The sequence below is a fragment of the Malaclemys terrapin genome, chromosome 13 (genome assembly GCF_027887155.1).
Source record: "Malaclemys terrapin pileata isolate rMalTer1 chromosome 13, rMalTer1.hap1, whole genome shotgun sequence".
NCBI lineage: Eukaryota > Metazoa > Chordata > Testudines > Emydidae > Malaclemys > Malaclemys terrapin.
Window position 1 is genome coordinate 25,192,951 of NC_071517.1, and position 10,461 is coordinate 25,203,411.

Sequence of the window (10,461 nt, forward strand, 5' to 3'; positions counted from 1 at the left end):
CCCATGACTCCCCACTGTGTCGGAGCACCTCAGTTCTGAGCCACAGGTTTCTTTTGCTGGTGCATTTCAACCAATAGGATTGAAGCATGTAAATGAACTAGAGCAGGAGTGGGCAAACTACGGCCGCAGGCCATTTTAATTGGGCCCTCGAGCTCCCTCTGGGGAGAGGGGTCTGGGGCTTGTCCCGCTCCAGCCAGGGAGCGGGGAGCAGGGTTGCGGGCTGCTCTGCACAGCTCCCGGAAGCAGCAGCATGTCCCCTCTCCTACACAAAGGGGCAGCCAGGAGGCTCCACTACGCACACTGCCCCCGCCCCAAGCGCTGCCCCCCCAGCTCCCATTGGCCAGGAACCATGGCCAATGGGAGCTGTAGGGGAGGCGCCCGCAGACGGGGCAGTGCGCAGCAGAGACGCCTGACCATGCCTCCATGTAGGAGCCGGAGGGTGGACATACCACTGCTTCCGGGAGCCTCTTGAGGTAAGTGCCCCCCAGAGCCTGCACCCCGATCCCCCCCCCGACCCTCCAAACCCCTCGATCCCAGCCCACACTCCTGCAACCCAAACACCTCATTACCATTCCCACCCCGGAGTCTGCACCCCCAGCCACAGCCCTCACCCCCTCCTACACCCCAACCCCAATTTCATGAGCATTCATGGCCCACCTTACAATTTCTATACTCAGATAATTATAATATGGAGATATACCTATCTCATAGAGCTGGAAGGAACCTAGAAAGGTCATCGAGTCGAGTCCAGTCCCCTGCCTTCACTAGCAGGACCAAGTACCATCCCCGATAGATTTTTGCCCCAGGTCCCTAAATGGCCCCCTCAAGGATTGAACTCACAACCCTGGGTTCAGCAGGCCAACACTCAAACCACTGAGCTATCCCTACCCCCAGTGTGGCCCTCAGGCCAAAAAGTTTGCCCACCCCTGAACTAGAGGGTGTGAATGATGACTGGCTGTGTTATCTCTGATGTCACAATCCCCATCTGCCTAGAGCATCCAATGGACACAGTAAGGAAATGAGGCTTTTCCAATGTTTTGGTTCACTGACTACCCCCAAAATCAATGGGGTTCTTCCCACTGACGCTTCAAATGTTTCCAATAATTGTGAAACTGATTGGATGTGGTCTTCAAAAGTTATCGTGTTACAGGCAGACAAACAGAAATGCCATCAGGTTGAGTATTAGGCCTCACTTCCTTGGCTGACTAGCAAGGAGAATGGACAGTGAATGAGGAAAGTCCTGCTTATTTTTGCATGGGATTCCTAGCAGAAATAAAAACAAACATGCGGCGAGCAAAGTAGATGAAAACTCAAAACTTCACTTACGTTTTTTCATTTTCACAATCTATATACTCCATTCTCTCAGAGCCTGCTGGAAGGGGGAGTAGGGTCTTCCCTTTTACTTGACCAATAACCACAAAAATGTTACTTTTCAGGCTGTGGACATGACGCATAATGTCCTGTGACACCACATGTGGCCAGCTGTGATGATTCTTCTGGTTTGCCAGGACTGGTGCTACTACCTGTAATATAAACCATTGAACCAGTTTACAGCAGATAAGTAATAAAGAAGAAAAGCCAAGTGGGACTGAATAGCTCACGAGCCCCAGAGCCTTTCATCAGCCAGCCACCAAACTGGATCCTGTGTGCCCACATGAAATGAGCATGGAGGGGGTTCAGGCTGGTTCCTAATGGACTGGCATTCATATAACACCCATTGTAATTGTCAGCCCTGTTGGCAATCGGAGCAGTCTCCAAGGACTGAATGAGCCACAGCAAGTTATTTCTTCTCTACCCCACAGTAGCAGTCCTTGCAGTTTATATTTGGGACATGTATGAAGAAGCCTGCACCTCTGCCCCCAACACTCCACCTGTTTTGTGGATAATTATTGGGTTTGTAGGCTCAGTACCTTTCAAAAGGACACAATTTAGTTATAAAACCCCAGAACTCCTCTGTAGCAGCATTTGCTCCTTGCTTCTGCATTTATCAATGTCTAGAACAAAGAGCTCAGAAATCAAAAGATTATTCCCAAATAAAAAGCTAATTCAGCAGGAGTTATGCTGGAAAGTGTGTGATGTTGGAGTCCTACCACACACCAAAACAGTATTTCTTACTTATATTCTACACCTTTCAAAAACCCAAACATTTGAGAGTCTGGAAAGGAACAGAAAAGAGACCCAGCCAATTCCACACAGCACTTCATCACTCACTATCTGCCCACCTGCTTTACATCCACATGGCTCTAACTAGGAATGGGTGAACGGATGGCTCTAGGCTCTTGTCCTTTACTAGTCATTTTAAAATGTTCCTTGTTTTTACTGGATTTGGGATTCGTTTCTAACTCCTCCATGCAAGAGGGCTCAGTCTGCTTTTAAAAAGAGCATGTTAAAGGTCTGAGCACCATGTATGTTCAAAAGCACAAACTGACTCTATGGAACTGCAATCCTAACTGCATCTAGGCCAGGGGTCTCAAACTCAAATGACCACAAGGGCCACATGAGGACTAGTGCATTGGCCCAAAGGCCGCATCACTGACACCCCCATTGCCGCCCCTGGCCCCGCCCCCACTCCACCTCTTCCATGAGGCCTCACCCCTGCCCCATCTCTTCTCCACCTCCTCCTCCAAGCGGTTTTAATAAAATATATACACTCAGTAAAGCCCCCCCACTGCACTGGGCTGCACCACCACTCCACCCCTCTGCTCTGCCTCTTCCAGGGGTGACAGGTTTGTAGAAATTTTGGTGGTGCCCAGAACCTGCATCCCCCAAACTCCACCCCCACCTTCCTGAGACTCTGGGAGGGAGTTTGGATAGGGGAGGGAGTCTGGGGTGCAGACTCTGGGATGGAGTTTGGGTGCTGGGTTCAGGCTCCGGGCTGGGGCAGGGGGTGGGGGGCTCAGGCTTTGGGATGGAGTTTGGGGATAGGAGGAGGTGCAGGGGGGAGGACTGTGGGATGAGGGGTTTGGGGCATTGGAGAGGCTCAGGGCATTGGAGAGGCTCAGGACTAGGGCAGAAGGGCAGGGGAAGGGCAACCTGCCCTGGCCCTAGTGCAGGTGGCACTAGGACCCTGCGGCAGCAGGTGATGCTGGAAGCCGGCAGAGGAGAGTGGAGCAGAGTCAGCATGAGCTGCAGGCTTCAGGCAGTGAGGGGGCAGCAAGTGAGACCGGGGGACACTCGGGGGAGGTGTTTGGGGGTGGCAGGCGGGGCCAGGGGAGAGATCTGGCCCCAAACATTGGGAAGCAGTGCCCGGGGAGCTTAGCTGCCACATAAAATAACTCGGGGGGGGGGTGAGGGGAGTTTGGCGGCGACAGGAAGTAACGGGGGGGGGGGCGTGGGGAGCTTGGCGGGCCGCAGGGAAGAGCTCCGTGGGCCGCGTGTTTCAGACCGCTGATCTAGGCTATGGGGGATCCTTCAGTGCCTCTTGGTGTCTGCTCCTTTCACCTGTCATTGGAGGTTCCTTCCTGCAGGCTCTCTCATATGCCAGGAGAGTGGCAGCTGCAGGCTTTGATGACAGTTTTCTTAAGGGGGAAGCCATCCTAACAACCCATCCCAAAGCCTGGACTGTGGTCCCATATTTTGATTGAAATAAGACAGTTCCTGTGTCAGTATTGTTCTTAAGCCTCATGATCTTCCATGCTAAACTCAGCTGCACGCCTCAGGTGTTCAGACGGCTGTGGGGACAATGCCTTCCATGACCTCCCCAATACTGCCTGTGGCTTTTGCTGAAAAGCTAAAGGCTAGTCCCATTCAGTCCAGAAGTGATCCAATGGGATCATATTCTGTATCCACCCATGCTGTGTGCTCAGTGAAGTTCCTCCACAAGAACAACTTACAGACCTTTCTACTGGAAGGTGGGTAGCGATCACTTCCACAGCATTTATTCATCCTGTGCTGATTGAGAGCTGTAAAGCTGCTACTTGGAGCTCAGCTAAAGCATTATTGTCTTGATGCTGTGTTAAGATCGGACTGGATTTTCTGTTGCTAGTGGAGATAGCCAATGCCTAGGGAGGACAGCATGCCAGTTTCTCTTACGGAAGCTGTTATATGTCCTTTGTTCAAAAAACCAACACTTAACTTTGACACTCTGGCTGACAATTGCCCAGTGTCTAATCTTCCAGTTCTGGTTAAGATTAGACACAGAACACCTTGCAGAACACCTAGATGTCTCAGGTCTCTTTAACTCTTGTCAATAAGGGCACAGAACAGATATTGCTCCAGCAGAAATTATCTCACCCTAGGGATGGAAGGAGACTGGGTTTCCAGGCTGATATGATTAAATCTACCAGCTGCTTTCAATACCATTGGTCCTAAGCTGCAGAATGTAACAGGAGCAGATGGGGTTGTTCTCTGGTGACTCCTTTCCCTCCAGACTTTTCTTCATCACTTTTCTTTTAGGAGACTTTTCTTCATCACTGAGGGCACTCATCTGGAGCCCAGCAAGTTCCCCACGTGTCTTTACTCTTGTTCCACTTGTGTGCAAGGCCATTAGAAAGGTTAATGAGAGGATATGGGAGATCAGTGCTTTCAGTATGCTGACAGCCAGCAGTGCATCTGTCTGATTCAAATCAGCCACTGTTCTGTGATGTCTGAGTGAGATTGGGACTTCAATGAGAGCTAACTGGCTGAAGCTCAGTCCAAATAAGACAGGGGTAATGTTTATTGGTTGGAGGAAACAACCAGAAGATACGGCAAGGATTGTATTAGCCACTGTGACTGAGGGGATATTGGAGCCTAGCTCTTGCTAGATGATCATAATCATATAGCAGCAGCTTCTAGGAAGGCTCTTGTCCATCTTCATCTGTACTGAGGTTGTGCGTTTCTTTCAGGTGAGGTCCTTGTTACCATTATTCATGCTGTTATCACCTCGGGATTAGAGTACTGTAATGCACTGTACATGGGGCTTGGCCTTAAATCAACCCAGAAACTGAAGCCAGTGCACAATGCAGTGTATCTTGGCAGCAGCACATGACGTCTGTGTTCTGGGACCTCTACTGCCAGCCTATTGGTTTCCAGGTGGAGTCCAAAGAGTTGGTTTTACCCTTGGTTAAGATGGCCTTCTCAAAATAGTCACCATCTCAAATTATTCTCAATAGGATTGAAACCATCAGCTGCCCTTACCAAAGATGGACACTTCTTCCCACTGTTCCCAACTGGAGTGAAGCTATGCTGGAGGCAGAGAGGCGCAGCAGAATGCAGGAGTAGGCTATCTTTGCTAAAGGCAGCCTGTGGCTTCAGTCCCGATGAGAACAGGAGATGGCAGCCATTTTGAAAGAGGGCAATTCTTGGTAAATTTTTCTAGAGCAGAACTTTATTCCTCAGCCTCTGCTGAAGGGGAAACTTTCAATTATGAGAAATAATGGATAAAGTTACCATTAATTCTAAATATCTATATATTCATCTATCTGTATTTTCAAAAACAACTAATTATTGCACCAGATTTTCTCAAGATTCACCTTTCTGCCAATTTCTCTGTTAATAGACAATGACTGAGCAGAGTCTAACAAGCCGCTAAAGTTCTTAAAGGACCGATTTTAAAATTAATTTTCATTCATAAACTAATTAATGGATTTATGTTTAACTTCTCTGAGAAGTCATTCGAAATTCAAGGAGCAAGTGCTGTAATTGTGGGGAAGGTGCAGGGATGCTGTCATACGTAATAAAAAATCTGAATCCCTGTCATTGATGGAAAAGTCAACCTTAACTACAGAGCTGTGGCCACCATCTCCATAATTCCTGTGTTCACTCAGTACGGTGTTCTCACGTTAACAGTCACACACAGCGAGGAACTCACGGTATTTAGTACACTAGACTATAGCCTAGGCTAGGGAACAGCCACACAAATTATAAAAAAAAAAAAATCCCCAATAAAACAGTGAACTTAATTGTGTGACATCCCAACTGCCAGGGCCATACATGTTACTGCAGCAGAAAAGGTGTCACTACATCGGGCTCTGGTCAGGCGCCCTGGCCAGCAAAAGGAGAGATTCTTCAGACTCCTTCAAGTCCTCCACGCAGGTCATTGAAGACAGCCTAGCCAGCAAGACCAGTGTTCATTCCACTTGGGTACCGTGCTCCTTCAGAGAAGCAAGGGCTTGGCTGACAGGGCAGAGCAGGAGAATGGGAAGATGAGAGAATCACATGAAGATCTTCAGCAGAGGGTTGAGCCTGCTCAGCAGCTCTGCTTGCAGCTCTGCGCTGCTCCTGCACTGCCTTCAGCTCGGTCCCTCTGCCAAAGAGCACATGTGACACAAGCAGAGGCGTTCCCATAGGAGGCATCACCACAGAGCTGGGGGCTCAGCTGCATGGCCTGCCCCACCCTGGGTGGAAGGGCCTGCTCCTGTCCCCAGTGTGAGTGGCTGATTCAGCCCAATAGTGCAGTTTGTTCACATCAGAGAAGAGTCACGAATGATCAACCTGAGTGTGGATTTTCTATAGCACGTTGGGTTCCTGAGTGAGCGCAGGGACTGAGAGGGGAGGCTTTGCACCTCCCTGATGTGATGCTGGGGCAGACAGAGGACAGAGGGGCCACAGTAGCAGGTTAGAGCAGCCTGCGGACAGCCCTAGCTTGCCCTCCCTACCTCCCACTGCCATAGTCCCTATGGGCCTCACTGTAGCAGGGGATCCCTGGGGTGCAGGCCTGTCTCTTCCTGCCCTCAATCTGCCCTGAAACATCCCCTGTACCAGAAGAATCTATGGGGTTGGCACTGAGCCCCTAGTGCAATTCACCCAGGAGAGCCATGCAGCCCCTTGGTGCCAGCCCAGCTTCACCCTACTCTGCACACACAGCAGGTGCAAAGCGATTGCACAGGGGAGGAGGAGGAGCCTCCTTGGTTGAGTCCTCTTGAGCCTGCCTCTCTCTATTTTCAAGAAAACCAGGAAGTTCAAACACAAAAGACACTTTGTGAAAAACAGTTCAGGTGGCTGAGAGACAGTGAAGCAAAGCCCAAACGCACAATGCCAGGAAACACAGCACAAAGCCATTCACCTACATCCCTCCTCTTCTCTCTCACTCACTCACACACTGCCCATTCCCCCAGCCGACCAGTCCTACTCAGCTACTGTCACCACAGTCAGACCCTTAACTCTACCCTCCGTGGAGTGCCATGAAACAATGCTTACATCTCCCGGACAAAAAGCTACATAAAGAAATATGCATGGCAGAGATCAGTACATGCACCCTGCTCAGGACACATGACCAAAGGAGCCCCAGTGACATCAATCTAAAACTATTCATTACACCCAAAAAATTTTACATAACAGCTGGAGTTTACAAGTCCTCTCATATGCTACCTGTCACCATTTACAAACAAAGTCACAGCACACAAACACTGCAATCTGTGCAATTATGATTTACCAAATTGCAGAACCCATCAAAAAGACTGAGATGTAATATTGCTCCACATAAACAAATATGCTACCCCACAAAATCAAAATAACTTGGTTGGTAGCCTACAACTGTGAGCTGAAGGTTCAATGTCTTAATATAACAATGTCAACTCCAAAATACTGCCACATTCACACCTATTTCCACATACACTCTTATCATTGTGTAGATTTCCCATCTTAAATTCATACTGAACACATTCAAAATAAATGTTTATTTAAAAAAAAATTCATTAGGTGACACCTCTAGTGGGAAAAATACTGGTAACATATTTTAGTTCACAATATTAAAATTACAAACAAAAGGACATATTAGTTGTGATTCTTAACAAGTCCTAAACGGAAATAACCCAGATTCAAGCTACCCATGAGAAATACAGATTAATCCCATAGGAACACTGGCATTAAACAGGCCCTGTCTACAGGTGTGTTTTGATTTTGTAAACACTTCCCTTCTGGGCTTACAGATGGCAGAGTTAAGGGTATCTGGGTGGCCTGTGAGTGTGGATGAGTAGAACAGCTTTTCTCTGGGAATGGATGGTATCTGGGAACAGGGATGTGTGGGGCTGATGTACCTAGGTATATGGCGTTACACTGTGTTGTGTGTGTTCCAGTTTTGCATTGTTGTCCCTTAGTGACTTGCTCTTCTTGATGTTACCTTAACATTGCACACAACCCCTTAGCAACTTGTTTTTTTACCCCTGTGACCTGTGTCCCTGGGGACACCCCTGGGTGAGTCACCACAGCAGGGACTGACCCTGAAATCTCTGATTCCCCAAGCATGAGCTGCTACTCCCTGAGCTAAAAGACCCCACTGCTTGGCCAGGCTACAGCTCCTTAGCCTGCACCTCCGTCTCAGCCAGGCTGAGGGGACAGAGCCTTGAGAGTGGGGATGGGTCACAGACCTCTGAACTAAGGTGGGAACCAGAGAGGTTCCCTTCTGGTGCCAGGCCAGCCCAGGGACCTGGGGCACTAGCACAGCCAGGCTGGGCACCTCGCTGGCTCCCTGGGCTGCTATAGACTGGGAGCCAGGCCAGAAGGGGGACAGCCGCAGTAAGGGGTAGGTCCCTGCCAGCCGCCAGGACCCAGAACCGCGGAGGGGAAGGGGCTGCTCCTGGGATCCCATCCATCCGCCCCCGCGCTGGGGCTTCCCGCGGCCCCCTTACCTCCTCCACCAGGGTGGCGAAGTGCTCCAGGGAGGAGGCGGGCAGGTCCCCGTAGAGTAGTTCCCCGGGGCCGGGCGGGGCGCTCAGCGGCCCGGGACCCCTGCGGAGGAAGAACAGCGCCTTGCTGCGGCCGGGGCTGGCGGGGAGCTGGGTGCTGAGCGCCAGCTGCCCCGCCGGGCTCAGCGTCACCACCAGCAGCGGCGGCTGCCCCGCGGCGCCCTCCAGGAAGCCCCGCAGCAGGGGCTGCGCCTCGGGACTACCCACACAGCGCTCCCAGCGCTCCGGCTTCAGCCGCAGGCTCCGCAACACGCGCTCCCCGAGCAGCCGGACGCGAGGATCCAAGCCGGGGGCGTCCTCCGCGGGGGACCCCTCCTCCTCCTCCTCCGGGCCGGCCATGGCGCTGCAGGCAGGACACCCCGGAGCGGGGGCTGCGCTCTGGTCCCGGAGCTGGAGACTAAGCTCGGGGCAGGGTCGGGGAGGGGGCTGCGCTCGGGCACGGTCCGGGCAGAGGGCTGCGCCCGGGTCCCGGAGCTGGGGGCTGCGCTCGGGCACGGTCCGGGAAGGGGGCTGCGCTGCGGGCCTGGGGCTGCGCTTGATGCTCCGCCGAGGCTCCTTGGCGACCTTGTGTACAGGGCGGAGCTGCGGTTGCTCTGGGGACTGGACGCGGCTCCTCCTTAGCCTGAGGCATCCGCCGGGGCCGCTCCGGTTCCCTCCGGCTGGCAAGCCTTGAGCGGCAGGAGGTGGAAGCTTGTGGCTCCACCGGGGTGGGTGTTTCATGATGAGTGCAGGGGAGGGATAGCTCAGTGGTTTGAGCATTGGCCTGCTAAACCCAGAATTGTGAGTTCAATCCTTGAGGGGGCCACTTAGGGCCCTGGGGATTGGACTAGATGACCTCCTGAGCTCCCTTCTCAACCCTGATAGTCTATGATTCTATGACTGTGGCACATGCCTCCCCTTGCTGGCCCTGGGTCCCAGAGGTGTGCCTCTGCTGTGCTGTGTCCTAGTGCCATCACTCTGCCAGCCACCTGCACTTGGCTCGCCTGGGGTTTGACTTGTCTGTCCCAGCATGGCCAGATGTCCTGATTTTATAGGGTCAGTCCCAATATTTGGGGCTTTTTCATATATAGGCACCTATTGCTCTTCCACCCGGTCCCAATTTTTCACACTTGCTATCTGGTCACCCTAAGTGTGCATAGGCACTAGAACTGGGGTGCTGGAACTAGAAGGGGGGACTGCCACACCCCCTGGTTTGAAGTAGTTTTCATCATATCCAGGGTTTACAATTTGGTTCACTGGTGCATGTGCACACACACACTCTCTCTCTCTCTCTCTTTCTCCAGCACTCCTCCCAGTGGGTGGGGGGGGGGAGGAGGCTGGCGAGTTCTGTGGTGTTCCATGGCCTGCCCTGCCGGCTACAGCTTTGGAGGTGACACAAAGGAGTGGACTGTGATTGCACTTGGATTTCAACCTGTGGTCCATGAACCTTGGGGGTTTGCAGACTAATTTCCCAAAGGGGTCTGCCAATGAAACAAGGTTGAACCCCCCTGCTCTAGTGCTTTGTGCCTGAGGGAGCCTTTGCAGCATTGGGATGTCACCAGAAGCTGAACGTCCTTCCAAGGGGGTTGACTGGAAGGGGGAATTGGCCTGGTTCTGCTGGGCAGCATTGGTGCTAGAGTTCCTCTGCACAGCTTTGTTTGCAGAACTACAGGGACAGGGTTTCTGTCAGGGTTCGTCCCAGGTAGTGCAAACCCCAAGATCACATTCCTGCCTTCTAGCAGAGTGGGCTGCAAGCAGCTGGGCAATAGTTTTAGCAATTTCTTGTGCAGGAGGCATTTTTTTCTTTGTGGCATAGAAGCCTGCAGAGCTTTCTCTTGTGCTTTGAGAGCCAGTCTGACGCTCCCTGCTGCATTTA

At 51.8% G+C, this 10,461-nt stretch overlaps 1 protein-coding gene across 1 annotated transcript in view; it reads right to left on the bottom strand.

Moving 5' to 3' along the window:
• Window positions 1-9,019, bottom strand: part of DNAH9 (dynein axonemal heavy chain 9) — a 404,651-nt gene extending 395,632 nt beyond the window's left edge. Inside the window, exons 1-2 of the mRNA XM_054048023.1 lie at window positions 8,550-9,019; window positions 1,327-1,523 (exon numbers count right to left, since the gene is read on the bottom strand). Of these exons, the coding sequence (XP_053903998.1) occupies window positions 1,327-1,523; window positions 8,550-8,945 (593 nt within the window). The 5' untranslated portion in view covers window positions 8,946-9,019. The remainder of the gene's footprint in view (window positions 1-1,326; window positions 1,524-8,549) is intronic.
• Between the last annotated feature and the right edge of the window lie 1,442 nt (window positions 9,020-10,461).